Source organism: Anneissia japonica, unplaced genomic scaffold (genome assembly GCF_011630105.1).
Source record: "Anneissia japonica isolate Jap-2015-1 unplaced genomic scaffold, ASM1163010v1 scaffold131_len961581_cov171, whole genome shotgun sequence".
NCBI lineage: Eukaryota > Metazoa > Echinodermata > Crinoidea > Comatulida > Comatulidae > Anneissia > Anneissia japonica.
Window position 1 is genome coordinate 762,862 of NW_022750285.1, and position 21,466 is coordinate 784,327.

Here is a 21,466-nt window from a genome sequence, read left to right on the forward strand (position 1 = left end):
CTACAGACCCTGAATTAAGGAATAATGACTGGTGAAAAATAGCCCAATTTAAAAAAAATAAAACCCAAGGGTACGGTACCTATAGCTCATGTTTTAGTCGAAATTGGACAGTCTTTCGACCCTGTCATTTTCCGTTTTGTTTTGTGTTCTGTGACACTCGGATCACAAAATCTATTCACGTTCGCAAATGCCACATAAAACCTACTTTTCCACTTAAATAGTAGGCCTAACTAATTAATTCGTTAGGCATAACTATAGGCTTAATCCTGACAAAAGTCTGCATTAAATGCTATGAAAACGATTTTAAGCAAGGTTGGTCAAACAATCCTTGGGTATACCATAATGAAAGAATATGCGGGAAAATATAACGACGGTAAAAAAAAAATAGCCCAATTATTTAAAAAAAAAAAAATGCTTATAGCTCATGGTTTTGTCCAAGTTTTCGACCCTGTCATTTCCGGTTGTTTTTGTGTATTGCGGCACCTGCGGACCCTAATCACAACAACACTATCATCATATTCGTTATTCGGGCCCGGAACCTCAGAAAATACAATGATATGTCCGTCTCCGGCTGGAATACATTCCTATGATGAATTTTAAAAAATCAAACTAATTGGACTCTGCTCGCTTCCACACTCAAATAATTTGTGGTATACACGCATTTTGGCCTGATTGGCCAGTGTATGCGTCAATGGCCCCAATTGTACTCGATACGATACGACACCAAAACACACCAACACACGACAAAAGACACCAAAAACATTAAGCGTTATACTGTGGCACACTTTACTGTACTTAAGTAAATTAAGAAATGATTCACATTCTCAGAAAAACAATATAAAAAAGTTTTACAATGTTCATAAATAATCAAATAATAAAGTATGCATGATAAAATAAATAATATACGTATAATCGTGTTCAAATTAGAGCAACTCAATAGTTAAAACTTAAAAAAATATAGTTTGTCTTCTTTGAATGTGTCATTTGTTTAGAGTGATATTGTGTGAGTTTTTAATGTGAATGGTGACACTAATCCGGGTATGTACCTTGCGTACCTTGCGATCTCTTCAAGTTCGCTACAATAATGCCCTGAGGATGTTTATTCATAAACAATCCAATAATAAAGTATGCATGATAATAATAAAAAATAAACGTATAATCGTGTTTTATTAGAGCAAATAATTGGTTAGAACTGTTGTCTTCTTTGGAGGTGTCAACGTGTTTAGAGTGATATAGGCCTGTGTGCGACTTTTGAATGTGATGATTATGGTGACATTACAATCTGTCTACCTTGCGGTCTCTTTCGGTTCGCTACGATTAATGCCCTGAAAAAAACTTACAAAAACAAAATAATCACATTAATGATCAAGTGAAAAAGAATTTACATCAGACTTGATATAAAAATCCATTAACAAAATAACCTAAGACATTTTTGGCCTATATTAAAGACCTACGATATTTAAAGATACGATAAAGATGATAAATGTTATAAGATGACAAAAAAGTTATTAGCCTACCGTATGAAAAAATGAGTGGAGACAACAATTGTTCTAACTCAATCGTGACGTCATCACTGCAACTCCGAATGTTATTTTCTTATTTCTATTCGTGCACTAATTTTTGTCATATGCACGGTTTGCTAAATCGTTTTTCTGCTTAATTTAATACAGACCCAAATGTTTTCATACAAATACTAAATCACATGGCAGCATTCTAAATCAAGTTTCAGGAAGTCTATTTCAACCTCACATGCCTCACAAAATTGATGTACGCCCTCACACAGTGGGGCTGAAGTAGATCATAAAAGGTAAGCACTCTGAACACGTATCAGTATCTAATAGAACCCCGTGGCTTAATCTCGACAAGAAGCCCATCTCGAAAAGAAGCCCTCACCAAAAGAATCTTATGGATTTCTTATCGCCTACTTACATTGTAAATGAACGTCAAAGAAACAGAAATAATTAATCAGAAACACTTGGTTTTAATAATAATGTCAGCCTCTCATAAGCTTGCAAAATAAGGTAACCTTGAAAAGAAGCATCTTAAAAAGCCATCCAACTGCCCCCAAAAAATCACCCAAAGAAGCCCATGGGCTCCTATTCGAGATTGTACGATTGTACAAATGAAAGGCCTGATGCAGTACTCTTCTGTGACTTGGAACCACACTTGTATTTTTGGTCTATTTTAAATTGGAGCTATTTAATAGTAGTACAGTACCTTCCTTCATTCAGAGTAGGGGGTAGTGGTAGTCATTTTTTTTTAAGGTTCATATTTAATTTCGAAATTTGCTGTTTTTGGTATTTTCCCATTATATAGACCTACTGTAACAGCACCTATAATTAAATATACTTTCGCTTTAGCAATTTTATATTTTCATATAATATGCATCGAATAAATATCCTTTAGCATACATGATAAATAACATTAATTATGTTAGACTTTTTTCATGTTAAAGTTGACTAAAAAATGCAATATTTCGTGGAAAAATATTTATCAAAATAGGCCTGGCATAGAATCAAACTTGTTGTTGACCCAAATAATATCAAATAGACTTTAGTTTAGCACACAATTGTTATTATAATAACGGATGAGGGGAGATAAATTTATTCAACTGGTTGGAATCTTTAAAGCACTCATTAAATCTAAACGAAATGTATAAAGTAACACGATGAAATATCAAGAATTAATTCTATTTATATTTTATATTCAATATATACTGTACAATGTGTTGTTGTTATCAAAATGACAAAAGATTTTCCCTCTTAGGTAATGGATTATCCCTGGGAAATACTGCATGGGTTATGACCAGTCATATTAGCATAAGTAATGACATACAATGAGAACGAGGTAAGCCAGAGAGAGAAAGGAGTTTGGACTGCCATCTTGTTTTTTCCTGTGGATAATAATTGAGAGCTCTGGTCGTTTCCACGGGGTATTCCCGAGAATTTCAGGAGTTTCACTCGTTGAATATCGATGAAGGTACGTAGTGTGGTATTGGGAAAGATAACTGATATATTTTTAAAGAAAATTTGGAGCTGTTATTTTTGGTAATTTAGGAGGAACGCGGAGAAGGTGGAACGCTTTGTTTCGTGCTTCAATGGATAAGCAGGCTACCAAAACAAGCTTGTCCTCCACAGAAATATTCATTCTACAGTAGGCCTACTTAATCGATTACATACATTGTTAAGTTGTTCAATTGCCTGGTATTTTAGGTAAATACTTGTGTATCTGATGATGTATTTGATTATTTTACTGTATTAATTTGCTAAGTGTTTATTTGAACTTCAGTACTGTAGGCTTAAGTAACGGAAGAACTTTGCAGAATTATGATTGAAACCACAGGCAGTTTCCCACCATGCCCATGCCACCACCAGTTTTTTATGTTTCAGCTAATCTGTGTGTGCAGACTGTAAAGTCAGCTAGGTAGATAGGTTAGGTAGGCCTACAACATCTACTAAGCCTTGTTGTGGTAATGCCTATGTCTGCAGTTAGGCAAGGCTAGGCCTAGGCCTAGGTAGTTCTGGCGTTTTTGGAATCTGGATCTCTAAAAAAAAGTCTAGGCCTAGCCTATTGTAGGCCTAGTTGTTAGCAAGTCTACGCATGAATTTTGTTCAAATGGAAAGTTTGTTTTGCTATAAATTATCGTCGAATCAATCAGCATGAAAGTGCTTTTGCCATCTTCACCTGTGCACACAATTCTTTTTACGATCAGCAACCAGACATTTCAGCGAGTCATAACTTTACTTACTGTAACCCTTCCAAATAAATGTACCTTGATTTTTGGGGCGATCAATGGGTCAATTCCTTAATACCTTTCTAAGGGCCTGTTTCTGTTGAAAAAAAAAAAAATAATATATCATATTTTTCCCCGCTATTTTTGTGGAATTATTCTGGTATTTTGCAACAGATACCGTAATTTTTATACCCCATTTCTGCTGCTTATAAAAAATACCGTATTTTATATAACCCCTAACATGAGGGCAAGAGCCAACAGAGCAGGTTGTGTTTAGATTTTTCTGTCAGCTTGTTCATTGATTATACATGTGGAAAAGCGCAAGTGCTTAATATGGACTAAAAATATAACAATATTTTAAGATAGAACTGTGAGGGGAAACCCGTACTAAATCGTTTCTGGCTGTAGTAGATATTAGGTGTAAAGCTGCCTTTGTTGCAACTTTTAATTATAGACAAAAAAGATTGATAGTAAGAGAGTTTTAATCCAAGGACATAAAAAATCTGTAAAATCTGATTCTTTTTTTTTTCTTTTTTTTTTAATCACATGGTTATCAAGATAGTAATTTTAATATGGAGATACAGTACTGTCTATAAATAATGCAAATTTTTAGACGCAATGGACGCATCCAGTTTCCGTCCTGTTTGAGTCCATGACGCGTTCCTTTCAAGGCCTACACCGTCCAAACATTGTTATTTGGGGCGCACTCGCGTCTACAGTACAGTCAGGAAATATTGCACTTTTACCTGCGCGCAGGCTTCGTAGATACATCGTAGCCTGATATAAACAATCTAACCTGCGCGCAGGCTTCGTAGCCTGATATAAACAATCTAAGCAAGGCTACGCGAAGCGAACCTACGAAGCAAAAGCATGTTGTTTATTTGTATGTGCAGAAAGACTGCTGCAGCTTTACTGGAATAAACAATGTATTGTTTGATAATTTGTGAATGGCAAACACGAGTTTAGACCGTTAATTTAAAGTATGGAACTGTTTTTCAATAAGAAAAACGTACACTTGACTTCATGGGAGTCTCCTCTTCCACTCGCTGTCCACGACAGGAACTTGTGTGTACTGCTGTATTATTTTTTTTAATTAATTAGTCTAGGCCTAGATTATTTTTTACAATTATTTTACCTCATTTAAAATGTCAAAAACGATGTCCTCAATGGCAATACACACATGTGAAAAGATTGCGAACTAAACACAGTTTTAAAACATGATCGATTTAATAATAAGGTAGGATATAACAAAACAATAAAGTTCTAACATTGTTTATTTAGTAAATTGCAACATTGCTTCGTGTTGAAAGCTGGTAAACTATATTTCAATATTGTTTACGCATTGATTATCAGCCCGACGATCCAGCCTACGATCATTGTAAAGCTAATTAAAATAACAATGACCTTCGTAGTGGTTCGTAGCTATGTTCCAAACGGTACCTATGAGCAGGCTACGAGTGGTTACGCGCAGATACGAAGCGATATTTCCTGACTGTACTGTACCTGAAATTGTTTATCAATGTCGATCACGTCAAATTAACAATCCCTATTGAGTTCTGTAGTACACAATGAATGCGTACATGTGTCGTAACAGGGAAACCTATAATTCCGTCAGTTACTTTTGTTTTTTAGCCATATATCATTTGAAAACATCATTTTCCTCCGCTGACTGATGATCAATATTACAATCATAATGACGGTAGCCTAGCATACAAAATGCAGTCGATTTCTGGCTCCGCAGTTGACGATTTATTTAATATTACAGAAGTACTCACATTTTCTCACATTCTTAATGTATAATAAAGTACTAACTGCAATATATTATGTTATGATAAATTATACTCCCAAGTAGTTGGGCCCTGGCTAGTCCTAGTGTAAAAAATAAGGTATTTCAATGCAGAAACAATCGGTGCAGTACGAATCCATGCTGCCGCCATGGTGTCATGAAAACGTGCTACGGCAAGTTCATAGTTCACCAAACTACATGTTCAGACAGGCCGTCCGATGGGTGAAGCTTGATTGGATTCGTCGAAGTTCTTGAGTTGATGCAAATTGTGAAAAAAGTATCAAGTCCTATAATAATTGTAATGTTTGTTCATTCAGCAGTTGAAAATATATGTTTGGGTATTATTTGTTATATTGTGTGTATTTAATTGTAACAATATATCGGTATTAATACATGTAATGAAATGAGAGTATCATTCTTCCATAAAAAACTTGTGTCTTGATCATTTACGGAAATGTTATGTTAATGTTGAAGTCCTAATGCTTATGATGTCTCAATTATTTATAATGATTGACGGTACTTTTAGGCCTACTCTATTTTGTTATGTTCCTAAATTTTCGTTGCTGTTAATTAAAGATTTTTAAGAATATCAATCAATGGATTTATAAGGCGCATAATACAGCTGCCTCTGGTGAATAAAATAGTCATATAAAATAATCAAAGCAATCTGGTGTATTATGATTGTATTCATGATTATGTAATAAAATATAATTTTCGATTGAACTATAATGAGAATTGCGAGATATGCAATACTGATCCACCAATGTGCTTCATTAGATTTTGCCATTACTGTAACTGTATAAGGTATACAAGATTAAGTATTAAAGTGTTGGACGTCACAAGAACAACAGGCTACAGTAGGGTGTGACTGATCGTCAGATTCGGTGCACGACTTGTTGCACTATTGTTGTTATTGATTTTAATTGGGCTCATGTACAGCAGATCGGTGCATAATGATGTACAAAAGAAAAGTAGCAACAGTACAAGATTCTTTTATTGTCACGTAACAAAAAAGTAAAATTTGTATCCCGATACAAAATGAGTAAAAAATTACTAGTATAGACATAAAATAATCGATGGACATAAATAATACAGAATATAAAATTATTGACAAGTGTTTAGTCTATTAAAATCAGCTCTGTACAAAATGATATTCTCAGTCTGTTGTAGAATATTGCACAACTATCAATCCTAAATTTGATGCATCACTTCGAAGGGAATGATGTTTTATTATGAACCCAATTTAACCAGCCTTTCTGTGTCCCTGATACTGTAGCATTCACCACACACAAAATACGCTAGGTCGTCTTTGAAGAATTCGGCCTATGGCTGTATTAGTTAATAGTCTTCAATTATAGACATCTTATTTTGTCCAACTGAACTATTATATGATGGCTGTGTGCACAGGGTCTTTGAATTTGTCTGGTATTTATAGACTAGAGCAGTGCCAAAGAGACCATGTGCCACAGGTGTCCCAGGCGGCTGGATGCTGGTATGATATCGTGCTAAAATAAACAATACACTAATAAAAGTGAATAAAAAGTATAGCTGCGTTAGTCTGTACAGTATAGAACAATATAAAGTAAATGACAGCAGCACTTTTGAGACTAACAATATAGAATTTATTCTCTGGCTTTTGTCCACACAGTGGACTTCATCAGGAAACTCTGAAATGACAGTCTCCTGATGAAGTCCACTGTGTGGACGAAAGCTAGAGAATAAATTCTATATTGTTAGTCTCAAAAGTGTTGCTGTCATTTACTTTATATTGTTCTATACTAATAAAAGTGTAGGCCTACTGTACTTCTGCCTCTTAATTTTGTAAGCTGAAACTGACAATTACAGCAGGGTTGTAGTTATGGTGGGCGTAGGTACCGTATTTACCAATATTGTGACCCACCTACAGTACTGTACCCACCCTTAAAATGTTTATCACCCACCTTTAGTTTTTTACTGTACTGTACAGCTACAACCATGTAAACAGGTACAGTATTACATAATTATAACTTATTCTGCTAATGCCATCAAACAAACAAACAACAAACATGTCTACAATAATTTGGGATATCAATCAGATGTAAATTAATTTTTTAACGTTGCATTTCCGCCCGATTTGCCTAAATGCTATAACACAACATGTCTTTTAAAGTGGTATTTTGTCAGAGAAGAAGATTACTGTAATGTAAATGCTGTCATAAGCGCCGCTCTCTCATAAGCGCCATTCTCGAATAAGCGCAGCAACAAACCTGATTTTTTTTAGCTAAGCTCCGCTCTCGAATATGTGCCGCAGCACTTAATTGAGGGTATATTATTATCATGTGTGTAATAAAATACTTTGAGAAACAGGGTTTTAAATACAATGTATATAGTGTTAAAATGAATAAATAACACAATGAAGACAAGCACTTCTTTATGTTTATGTACGATGACGTACTGTAGGACCTATGATAGGCCTACTAAACTGAGAATACATGAGATAGGTAACATGGGAACTGGAATGGAAAGACCCACACCAATAATATTTTTATAAGCACCGCTCTCGAAATGTGCGCCGCCCTGAAGGCTCCAAAAATGTTATACTGTAAGCGCTACAGCGCTTATTTTCGAGCATTTACGGTATTCCATCAGGAATTACTGGCTCTGTGACTCATTTGTTTGTTGTTTTTTTGTGGGGATCTCATCTGTATGATGGTATGATTGTTCAGAGTTTGCTGCCTTAATATAATTATTACTTCCTGCATCTAGGTTAATTTCTTCTTTCTGTGTTAAGCTTATAAACGAGTTTAGCTTTCTTGCTTGATAAATAATAGCATACTTGCAAGGAGCTGAATCTATGGATTATGTTTAAAATAACATGTGTATACTGTAATTGCCAGGTCTGCTGATTGTACTTGGTCTTAGTAAGCTAACAGAAGCTGTTTTTCTACATTTGCCTTGATATTCCTCATTTTCAGTTGCACACTACAACATTTTTTGGCAAGATTATCCATAAAGAAATTTACTGGCTGAGTTCCTGGTATATTTTAAGCTTTTGTGTTACAACTTCTGACTTGCAGTATGAATAATATCAACACAAATAATTGAGGCATGTTTTGGCAAAATGGTCAAGTTGTCGCACAGGCCAGTATTGAGTAAATGAGCTATAAAATATAGGGGTTAAAAAAATTGGCATAAAAATTCAATTCTTTTTTTACTATAGATCAACTGTTTACTGTCTAATTAAATCGTGTCCCAAAGTCTAAGCTCTGAAAATAGTCAACAAATAGTTTTTAATGTTATTTTGGTAGTTATTTCTATTAAACAATCTATGCACCAATAACTTTGAATGGCTATTACTCAAAATCTATGTTTTATCTTGACTCTAAGAGTGCTGTGCATTCACTTCTCAATAACTAAGGCTTGAAATGTCTAATTTCAATGAATGACCCCTCATTTTAAAGATTACATACTCATGTATCAATACCATTACCAGAAAATGAATTTTAATTTTGCGACAACTTAGCCATTTTGCTGCTACATGCCTCAGTTGTTGAAAAGGTTTCATCATCGACGATATTTTGTGGCTGCTTACTGTAGACATCATTCTAAAAATAAGAATGTGGATATTGGTGTTTTTGGAACTCTTAATACTATGTATTTTACTTTTCAAATTTGATTGATGGCATTGTCATCAATGCTTAGTGCATCAGTTGGTGTTAATTTGCCTTCCACACCAGCCTGACCAAAGAATACAGTACACAGGAGTACTTCACAAGTTGACAACAGTGCTATTTTTGCTGCTGTGTCATCAAACACAATGTAACATACTGTAGCTCATAATTAGACTGTGTGTACACATTACTGTATCTTTAGTATCTATAGTTAGGTACGGATGGGAATTGATTGGATTTTACTCTCAGATAGACACGAACCACCAAATGTGAATGCCTTTCTGATTAATTTTCAGTGAAGTAGATCTGAATTGTATTTTAAATTTTTCATTTTTTGTAAATTAAGAAAATATTAAAAGAAAAAATGTATTATGATCTCCACAAAAGAAAATAAAATTATTCTGATCTAAAAAAATAATCATTCATTTTGTGTTTTCAGAAAGCTATATATTACTTACTTGGAGAATTGAAAAATATTAATTTGATTAGGAAAATATAAATTTTTCTTGATTGATTAAGGTTCTTGGCATATATTTATCTTCCTTGGTTTAGAAATTAAAAGAGGAATGCCTAAGGAGAAGTACGAAAGCAGCAAAGAGAGAAGACAGCATCGCATACTCACCCCGGAGGAGGTAGCAGCGGGGAAGAAAACAAAATGGGAGGCTCTGGAGATTACGGGAACCATACGGAACGTTAGTCCCAGGTTATGGAATTTAAACCATCTAACAGCACTGTACCTCAACGACAACTGTCTCCAGCGCGTTCCTGCCGAGATTTGTCACCTTACAAATCTCCTTTATTTGGATTTATCTGCCAATAAGTTGAGAAGTTTACCTGCAGAACTTGGTGACATGGTATCACTCAGGTGAGAAAATGCAATGTTTGTATTATTATTGCACTATAAAGATCCATACTGCTCCATTCAACTTGGCTCCGCCTTGTTGAATGCAACTTGGCTCCGCCTTGTTGAATGCAACTTGGCTCCGCCTTGTTGAATGCAACAGTCAATCTTTCAACTCAAATGTTCGTCCCATTGCACTCATAAACATTCATTATTTGTACAACATCAAAGATGGGCAAAGTGCGGCCTGTGGCTCTCAAAAATGAATAGAAATCCTGTTTGTGTGCGGCCTGCCAACTATCTTTGGCTAGAAAATATCTTTGTTGTAAAAATTATTAAAATGGAGCATAAAGCGGTATAAAACTTGCAGTGCATCAAAGTTTTGGTGCGGTCCTCAGTGTTAAATCAAAAATTTACTTTGGCCCTCCAACACATTTTTATGCCCACCCATGATTTACGGTATGATGAGGTTCTGTGTAGGCCCTTGCTTCGGGCAAAGATAGTACTGCACTAGGAACAACTGTATTGCCAGCTAGGCACCTACTGTAGCACACATATATGGACTTTAAGCAAATAAGGAACTACACCAAGGAAATTACCTAGCTCAGTAGAGTGTCATTAGCAATATTACCCCTCACATTCACAATTGAATGAGTTTTTCACCTGATAAGTAGCACACACAGTGGTTTGCCAGGTGAGTCAATATGGATCCTTTGTCTGTGATTTACCTGCATAGGTTATTGATAGTCTCTCAGATGAATGGATTATTAGTCTTTGTTGTTGTTTAAAACGATAACACACTAGATATTGTAGGTTCAATCAGGTGTGTACTAATGGAATTTTTGTTCATTTACCTATATAGAATAAGATCCTATCATGACTCAGTTGAATGATTATGGGGCTGTACATTATATGGAATAATATTTTATGAGATAATATTATATTGTTGTATTATATTCTATCTGGATAAACCAACTTCATGTTCATTTTCCCATGCAATGAATTCCCTAGATAGAGAGATGAGATTAAATCCATTCATTATTTGTAAATACTGTTATTGTTAATTGATTTATGGGTAGCAACCTAGGGGTCATGTTGGGTCATGGTCAAAATTTTGATGGTTGTGAGATCGCATAATCTGAGTCTTAAGAAAAAATGATTTAATATTTCAAAATCTAAATATTTCTGTGAAAACATCGAATCAAACCTTGATATTGTAATGACTGTATAATGAAGTGACTATTTCTTCAAATTTGTGTTTGATAATTTGATCAAACTTACCTGCGCACTCATGGTGTACCCTTATTACTCGTAATAGAGGGTCGTAATAGAGGGATTCGGGATGTTGGTTACAGCTAGTCACGTCACCTACGGTGGGTGTACCATGAATAACATTACAGTACAGATCAGTGTGAAAATATAGGAAAAGGTAATGTTATGGTTTCTGAAACAACCACCCACTGTTAATGTGAGAAATAAACGGCAAGGAAAGGCAATACGATTGTTCAAAATAGTATTTATTTACTTATTCTAGCGTTTTCCTTGCATTGTCTGCGGTTCTAAGACTCTCGTGCATACCTAAACAGGCCGTAGATATGCAGGAGCCTAGGCCTAACATTTGTCGAAAGATCTTGAATTCTCTTGGACGACAAATCACACAAAGATTGTTTGGTGAATTTCAGGACATCAGTAATCGACTTAAAGTAACTTAAATTACGTTCAAAAGAACAAATACAGCAATTATGATTACCTTTACAGCAATAACATGGAACAGCCGCCATAGCAATCTCTACTGTGCCAGTCCATCGTTTGCATCCAACATTGTCAATCCTTGTCATTATCAACGCTCAAGAATAATACCACCGCACCACAAGGGAAGGGGTATTTTTACCAGTATTATTGAACATCCAAGCCTATTTTTATATGCAGTGCTCATCATTGCACAAATATTTCTTTCCAAGGGAAGTCTAATACTGTATAAAGCAGGCTAATATTGTCTTCATGTATAATAAGGGCAAATACAGTTAGGAATTATTGGCCAGAAGGAATGCTCATAATGGAGAATTTGAGGTCTTTAAAAAACAGCAATTTTTTGGAAGAAGAACCAGAGTTTATCAAAAGTATAGTACTGTGAACGTATTTGCAGGTGCTCTCTATACACAGGCATACAGTGTATTGTTCAAATAAATAAATAAAGACAATTGTAATCAAATTGCTGGGTTCTTGTGCTACAAGACACTATAAACAGTATTTTGATATTATGCTGACATACAGTATCTGGTATTTGAGACAACATTTAAAGGGTGGGGTAACTGGAAGCCTTGGGTTGTGGGAAGGTTTGTCAATTTATTGTGGATCCTAGGAGAGTTAAAAGGTTGTTGATCGTAGGTTTACAGTATATGATGTCAATGGTAATTGTTATTTATTTTCAAACCGATACAGTAGATATAAAAAGTGTTTTTCACCAGATAATTTTGGCTTCATAAAAAAGTAACATTGATTATGGTAGCATATTTACTGTAAATATAACTATAATATGAATTAAATATTTCACCTTTGTAAAGATCCCATCACATTTTTTAGCATAGATGTGCATTTCATGCACAATAGCCAATGTTTGTATAGCTTTATGGCTTAATCAATTTTTTAACAATAACTACTGTGTTGTCTGTTTCATATACAGTACTGGTAAATACAATGGTGATATTTGTTCACTGATAGTGCATGCATGTTATATTATCAAATGTAATTATGTGGCATATTGTGAATGATGAGTGGGGTATTGCTAAACCCCGCAAACCTCCAAAAAACACCGCAAACCCCATCCAAACCCTGTGATAATGATTGAATCACATAGTATAGGACTCAATTTGGTATCTCAAAAAAAATCATAATTTTATGTTTGTCACAACCTATTTTTGGGGTAAAGAGGCCATTTTTTGTATAAAAAATTTCTAAACCCTGCCAACCTCCCAAAACACACTGCAAACCCCATCCAAGCCCTGTGATAGTGATTGAATCATGTAGTATAGGACTTAGTAAATAAAATTTAAAAAAATAAAAAAATTTTATGTTCATAACAACCTATTTTGGGGTAAAATCTTGATTTTTTGTTGAAAATACCTAAAAAAACACAGCAAACCTCCAAAAACACAGTTGCAAACCCCATCCAAACCTTGTGATAGTGATTGAATCATGTAGTTTTTTGGGTAAAAAAAATGTTAATGTTCCATTCGTAACAACCTACTTTTGGGGTAAAAAAATGTCATTTTTTGTATAAAAACATTGCTAAACCCCGCAAACAACATCCAAACCCTGTGATAGCGATTGAATCACATAGTATAGGACTCAACTTGGAATCAAATAACCAAGTGGTAAGGCAGGAATGCCACTAAATTCACTGTAGCCTGGAAATTCAGAGCTGGTCTGGTTGTGAAGAATACTATGCATTTTGAATTAAAAAAAAGTCTTCCTAGATAAGGACTTAAATCTGGTCCAGTGTACAATTTGTTTTCTATTTGGATGGGCCATAGTATTATTTTGTTATTGAAAGTATATCTTGGTAGTTTAAGCGGATTATAATACTATGCCCCTCTATCATCACTGTTGATTTGGCAATAAGCCATTAGGTGGAAGCTTTAAGTAGTATTTCTATGTCAAAGGTCAAGTTATAAACAAACACAAATTTGTTGTTAATATTGGGAAGTTAAACAACTGAAGTGATAGTAATGATGATTAAATTCTAGAATTAAAATTTCATCTGAAGTGATTATTACACATGAAAACTAATTGGATTAAAATATAATTAGTTAGTTCCCTGGGTACAGTTCTATTCAATATTTTAGGATTGAAAACTTATTAATTAAAATGTATCCCTTAATTATTTAGTGAATGCAGCTATATAAAGTACATAAATGTTTTCCATGTATGTATATAAATCTGGAAATTATTATTGTTGGTGTTCAAGAATGTTTAAAGATTTTTTGATGCAAAAAAAATAAATAACAGGTAAACAAAATGTGTTTATATATTGAATTCTAGGATAATCTTGGAAGATTAGTAAGCTATATGTTAATAATAAACGACCTTAAGAGCCATGTAATTTTTTACGATTTTAAGCAAAACATGCATTATATGTCAAGGGCAGTGCAAGTAGTGGTTGACCTCAATGAGGATTCCAACTGCTATTAACTACTACTTGGCTACAATACTATAATTGTTAAAAATCCTCAATTGTTTGTATCATTCCACCTCTTTTTATATACAAGGATGTACAAATTTTGCTTTGTACTGTGTATAATAATATTTGTTTTGTTTAGAGCTGAGTGCAAGTTTTTATCTTGTTGCAATACAGTATCATACAATAGTCATTTTCATTGTTCACTAGTTTAAATTATGAAACAAAAGAATAATAAAACTTTACTACACTAAACGCATTACAATGTAACAACATTTTTAATTCATTAAGTTCTGTAAGCCAGTGGCTACTATCACAGAACATGTAATGAGAAACACCAGAGCTGTCATTTCTACTTTACGATTAAAGTTACAGTATATCATGCATTTCACATAATATGCAAAAATAAAATGGCAATAGAACAAAGTCTATACAAGGCATGATAGTTGTCTTATTTATGGAAAGGGTTTTTTTTTTTTTTTTTTTTTTTTTTTTTTGGGCCAGGAATGCTATTTCTGCCAACATAAACATATCTCATTAATGATCAGTAATGCATAAACCACAGATAATCCCGTTCACAGGGTGTGTTTCCACTCTTTGTATTCTTCATAAATATTTCATTTTTATGATCATAAAAACTGTGTTACTATTACAGTGTATACAGCAAGAATTTGTTAAGTAAAATTTATTTTTTTAAATTTTATTATTGGACACGTTCCTGATATGGCCAGTAGAAATTTGCCTATGTGTCCTTGGAAAAATAGTCCACTTGATATTACCTATACATCCATTTATAGCCCACAGATGTATGGATAAATCATACAAGTAGTTATTTTTTACTTTTAATAGCTTTTCTTGGCTAATAGTATTACCTTTATTATTTCACTATGATATACTTATTTTTAATAACTTTTCTTGGCTAATACCTGTAGTATTACCTTTATTATTTTACTATGATGTATTATTGTGGAGTTTATTCTAAAAAGTGTAGGTTTATTCAAATTTAAAAACGCTGTTGTTAAAATTCCAGCCTGAATCCTCGATTCAGAAATACAGCAGGTTAACTTATTTTATATCGTATCCTTTCTATTTTAGTGTCATTGTTTTTATTGTGAACCTTGGAAAACAAATTTATTTCATTTACTTTGTATATGACAATAAATTGAACTTATGTCCCATTAGGCAATATATAAATACGGTTTTATTATTTAAATATTACTTTTCTTTTTAAATGACTTGATGAATGAATACAATTTTTCTTTGTTTCTTTTAGGGAACTGTTGTTGAACCACAATTATTTACGAGCATTGCCTTTGGAACTAGGACGTTTATTTCAGTTAATTATGCTGGGTTTGAAAGGCAATCCTCTGCCCAATGAGGTGCTGAGTATTTATGAAGATGGAAATGGTACACAGCGACTTCTTACGCAATTATTAGACAGTCTGCATGCTGGATGTAAGTTCACTAGTCTTTTTATCAGGTTCTTATCAGTTGTAGATCCATAAATTTGAAATAGAGAGGGGGCCATAGCCCTAAGGAGAGGCTTTTACAGATGGACGGTCTACACTAACTTAGCCCACCATGGTTGGGACTGAGGTACGAAATTCTATGGATATAGCCCATCTAGATGCTGGAATTTTGCCATTGTATTAGACCCTAAATTATTTTATCAATTTCCTCATTTTTTTTTTTTTTTTTCAAAAATGTAGAGGGGTGCGGCTCTATGATAACATTCTGACCACTTTGGTTGTATGTCTACACAAACTGAACACAGTACCGTATTTTCAACTTAAAATTCTATTCCCCACAATTGTTTTATATACATAAGTTGTATCCAGTAGATCGACTGTGCATTTGATTGTTACAGACATAATTATGCATATGGAAGTATGATATTCTACCTAACTACTCCTAGGCCAGCTTTTGGCACCGACCCACTCATTCAGTGACTTTTTGCACAACTAGTTTACATGCTGGATGTAAATTTACTATGTCAGTAGTGGGTTTATTCTGACTGACTGACTCCATAATACTCTTTAAATTATAAGTAATTGCAAAATTATACCATTTAGTAAATCCTATGCCCACTCACCTTCTAATTGATGTGGGAACAAAATCCCTAAGTTGCCCATAATGTGTGTGTGTTCATACTACTATACTGTACAAGCCAAAAATCTATTGCTAGTTAAAAACTATTGCTAGTTTCACACGCTCACCCTCATCAAATTTTGGAGCCTACTGTAAGTATTTTTTTTTAATGGAAAATAAAAATAACAATATGAAAGATTGTCATCAAAGCCTAAGAAGAATGCAGAAATATACATTTTACTAAATTTTTTAAAAAGTAATTTTTATTTTGCCAGATAGTATACTACTATTTACACTTACTGTATGATATAGTAATTAGTAAATACCCTCTAGCCAAAAATACAGTAAAAATGAAATTAACAATAAATTTAGTTGGCCTAAATTAAGAACCTAAAAAATGTTAAGAAAATTCCTAGAAAACCCCATGCCAGGTGACCGTGAAATGGTAATTAATATAAAATAATTATAATGATTAGAATTGACACAAGGAATCAACTGTCAGTAGAACATTTTACATGGTGACTATAAATATCATGGAATAGTTAAATTGTCATGTAAGTAGGCCTAAAGCGAGACTTATTTTATACAGTGCCTTGTAGAAGCGGTTGGCGCATTGTTTGTGGCTTGGACTCCCAACCTCGAAGTCGGGGGTTCGAAACTCTCACTGTGCAAATCGCTTGTGTCTTTGGGCAAGGCACTTTATCGACGGTTGCCTCTCTCCACCCAGGAGCACAATTGGGTACCTGGTAGGTTCTAACACAACTGCACTGATTACTAGCCACAATATTTACAAGGACAATGGATGTCTTATAAAATTCTGAAAAACCTAAAACAGAATATAAAAAAAGAAGTTTAACTTACCATGGTGCTAAATTATGGAATAATTTAAATGATGAGTATAGAAATTCAGCAAATATTATAAATTTAAAGAAAACATTTTAATCTAATCTAACTTCTGATATTAAATTAATCAATTATGTATATTAAATTAATTAATGTATATGTTTTTGATTTATTTTAAACTAAAGATACTACTGTATTTAATTTCACATTTTAATCACATTTATTACTTAATCAAATTCTTTAATGTTTATACTTTTGTTATGTATTTTGTATTTTACCACTTATGGCCTTGCACGGCCTTGATGAAAAACACATTTGGGTGATCAAGTTTTCCGTGTTTAAATAAAGTAATTATTATTATTATTATTATTGTTATTATTATTATTATTATTATTATTATATTATGGAATAATAATATAATTTAACTTAATAATTTAATTTGGTGTTCAACGTGTTCCATATGTGTTTTATCCAATGACCGGGATAGTAATGTGAATTGCTTAGAGGCTTTGTTAAGGCATTAAGCGCTATATAAGAACGACATATTATTATTATTATTATTTCACAAACTTACATTTTTAAAGATCGTCAAGGGAAGGTGGAAAAAAATAAATTAAAATTTTGTTTTCTCATTTAGCAAATAGTTTTGCCAAAAACATCCAGATGAAGAAAAATATTATAATATAGAATTTTATTGGTGAATGTAAGCAGTGTAGTAATGGGATGGTTAAACGCTTTAAATTATTATCATATAACCAGGAAGAAATATACCTTATTTTTGGACAGCGATGGGACATGATAAAAATAAAGAAAAACTGAAATTTATACACCATTTTCATGAAATTTGAAATAAAAATTTCCGATAACCTGGCGACTACCACTCGGGGACTTTCAGAGGCCTAGCATTTCGCTCTACATACTCACCATCATGGGTTAAATCAACGATTAAACTGAATTACTTACGAGTACAAATATTTTAAAACGGAAAAAAATATGAAATATTTACATTAAAAAGAAGTCTAAATCGTAAAAATCTATTTCAATGTTTACATATACAGTAATTAGCAAGAACGTATGTTGTCTGCTGCTGCTATAGCAAAGGTCCCTCCGTGAGTTGCGAGTCGTTGGTGGCGCTGTTTCAAAATAAACCCCATGAAATGGTCTATAACTTCATGAAATTTCCATGTTTTTGTGATTCTGGTGCTCTAATTAGCCAAAAGTAAAATTCTAGTTTTATTTGAAATCATCATTATTGGCTGTTTGGCTAAACAAGGTATAATCAATGTCTCTCCTAATGGTGAATTAATATAAATGTGGTTTAGGTTTCATTCTTACTTTGAAAGAGGATAATAAAAATTGATAATTGCAGTTATAATAGGTTTGTTTGTATGAAAGGTAGTTGCTTTGCCTTCAACCATAAAATCAAGGTGTTATGGTTGTTTTCGAATACAAAGGGCAAAGTTTGTTGACCTAGTTTAAACTTTGCTACTAACAGTTCATCCTGAGCAAAGGGTGTTGATGTTCTGTAGTAACTTGCAAATCCAATAACTGCAGACAATGTCATGTGGATGTGGTTTAGGCTCTGAAGGTCAAATGCAAACAACAGCTACTTAAAGTGTAATGCATTCATCACATTAATTTATTTTGGATGATAACAAAAAAGATGTCCAGTTACAAATTTCATATTCAGAAGACCTCAACCAATCCAATAGCATTCAGTTTTCCATATTTTTTGTGTTTGGTAATTGTTTGTACACAGGTCCCTCGTCATATTATGCAGTCTTTTAACGCCAACATAATGTCAATGGCTGCCGAATGTCTGAAATCAGACGCCTATAAGTATTAGTACCAGTACTGGTAATCCACTAATCATGCAATTTGGGATTGAGGATATTTTTTATTCTTTTAATTGCAAAGCAATATACAGTTAATATTAAACATTAAGTAATACAGTTACCTGTACAATTCAACTCAGTTCAACTTTGTAATCCACTAATCATGCAATTTGGGATTGAGGATATTTTTTATTCTTTTAATTGCAAAGCAATATACAGTTAACATTAAACATTAAGTAATACAGTTACCTGTACAATTCAACTCAGTTCAACTTTGATTTCGGAATTTGTCTATTCATACTACAGTACTTATATAAAGTACTGTAAAGAGAAACATAACAGTATAGCAATGCCATACAATAACATCTCCAATTACGTAGGTCTAGGCCTATGCTACATAGTAGCTACTGTAGGCCTAGTTATATCATGTAGGCCAAAGCCTTTCTTGGGAGCAAATTTTTTGTAACAAAATGACTTGGATTTTACTGTTTTCTGCAACAAAATAATCCTGTACGGAAGCCAAAATTATCTGTATTCGGTGACACTGGAGAAGTATTTATTTGAAGTGATATCTGAATGAAAACATGACCATTAATAGCAAAAACAAATGTTGTTATTCTCTTCATAATGATTGCAAATCCATTAGAATAGCACCTCCCCGTTGTTATAGAATAACAAAGTACTGTGCATTAATGTGGTGTCAGGGTTCGGTATCTGGTTAGAGGGTTAACTTTGTATTAAAAGATTGAAAATTGTTAGTTATTTCTTTGAAAAAGACCTCAGAATTAGAGGTGTCACGAATTTGGAGGGTGAAACGTACGAGATTATGTGAATATGACATCATCATGCTTGTACAGTATGTGATTGTTGAAATACGTTCTACTTCAACTTTATTTTCCCAATAACTATAAATAATCTTAAATGCAAATAAATACATAAAACAATATAGGACGGAGCTGGAAAATAGTGTAAACACTAATCAAGTCCAACCCCTTACAGACAAAACAATTGCATTATTTAATGTATAGGGCATACTTATGAGGCCCATACATATGAGTGCAATACACATTATACTGTATTATTGTATGATGTATGATTTTTTTCTGTTTCATTTCAGCTCCCAATGTGATGCCCCCTGTCAGGCCGTGGCTTCACCTCGCACATCCTGAACGATCGAAACCTGCAGGTAATGATAGTTAAGCCTGGTTTTCTTGAGAAAAAAAATCACTACACTGTCGCTACAGTGTTTTCAGTACAATCGTTGTACTGTGTACAGTCTTCAACGCAATCGGGAAGCCTTCCAGATTCGACCGTCCAATCAGCGTCAGCAAAAGAAAGAAGCTTTGTTCATAGCCAACTTCAATTTTTCTCCTAACAGAAAAAATAAACTCATCTATGGAATTTAAAAATAATAACTTGTATAATAAAAATGTAAATCATATTCGGTACTAAAAAATAGAGTACATGATACTACTATAATACATTTATATGCATGGATGGTTTTACATCAAGGACATCTTTTTAAATATAAAATTTATAAAAAGTTTAAAGGAAATTATACGTACTTAAATCAAATTTAGTAAAAAAAAAAAAATTGATTTCGGTTTTGTATTGTATTCTTCTGAAACTTTTGAAATATTGAGGATGTCGTAAATCTTATTTCAAGACATTTGCCATTCTAAAAAACAGTTTGAAAGAGGTTGAAACGCATTTATTCATTCCACTGTTCATACATGTTTTATTTATGTTGATGTCCTTGATTGCTAAACATGAATATATACACTATTGGAAATTCACTGGACAGATCAGGTTTAGTGATTGATTGACATTATTGAAGTTGTAAAAAAAAAAAATGCTAAATATCGTTTACAAGCTTATGAAGCCCGCCCACCCTCTAATTTAAACTTTAAAAAAAAAAGGAACAATCTTTGAATTAAAACTAAAATTGAATTTTATGCATGAATAGTCCATGAAAATAATTTAAAGATCATTTATTTTCATTCAATGGCATTTGTTATTTCATGTAGTTTACCTTGTAGGGAGGGTCCACTTACTTTATTGGGATAGCACAACTTAAGAACATTGGCCCTTCAATTTGAGAGAGTCCACATTTAGGACCTAAATATTTCTGGTGGAGTTAGTGGTTGGTCTCCAGTTACGGGGATTGTCACAGAAATTGAAGAGTGTTGAATTAGATGGCGAACTGTATTAAGTCATTTATTTGCATAAATGAAAATAAATGAAATAAACAGCAAAAGTTAAAAATAAAAAAAAAAAAACCGAAGAAAAAACGATGGAAAGGGAGATATTAAATTAACTGAACAAAACTGTTGAATTTTGATTTTTCTTTTTAGCAATTTACTCGCTGATGTGTTACAATGTCCTATGCGATAAATATGCTACAAGGCAATTATACGGCTACTGTCCATCATGGGCTCTAGACTGGGAGTATCGCAGAAAAGGCATCATGGATGAAATCATTAACAATAGTGCTGATATAATATGCCTTCAGG

At 33.3% G+C, this 21,466-nt stretch overlaps 1 protein-coding gene across 1 annotated transcript in view; it reads left to right on the forward strand.

Annotated features, from left to right (window-relative positions):
- The first annotated feature begins 2,823 nt into the window (after positions 1-2,823).
- The window catches only part of LOC117121305 (CCR4-NOT transcription complex subunit 6-like), a 31,226-nt gene continuing 12,583 nt past the window's right edge, over positions 2,824-21,466 (forward strand). The window contains exons 1-5 of the mRNA XM_033266450.1: positions 2,824-2,979; positions 9,722-10,034; positions 15,461-15,642; positions 20,071-20,139; positions 21,308-21,465. Coding sequence (XP_033122341.1) covers positions 9,736-10,034; positions 15,461-15,642; positions 20,071-20,139; positions 21,308-21,465 — 708 coding nt within the window. The 5' untranslated portion in view covers positions 2,824-2,979; positions 9,722-9,735. The remainder of the gene's footprint in view (positions 2,980-9,721; positions 10,035-15,460; positions 15,643-20,070; positions 20,140-21,307; position 21,466) is intronic.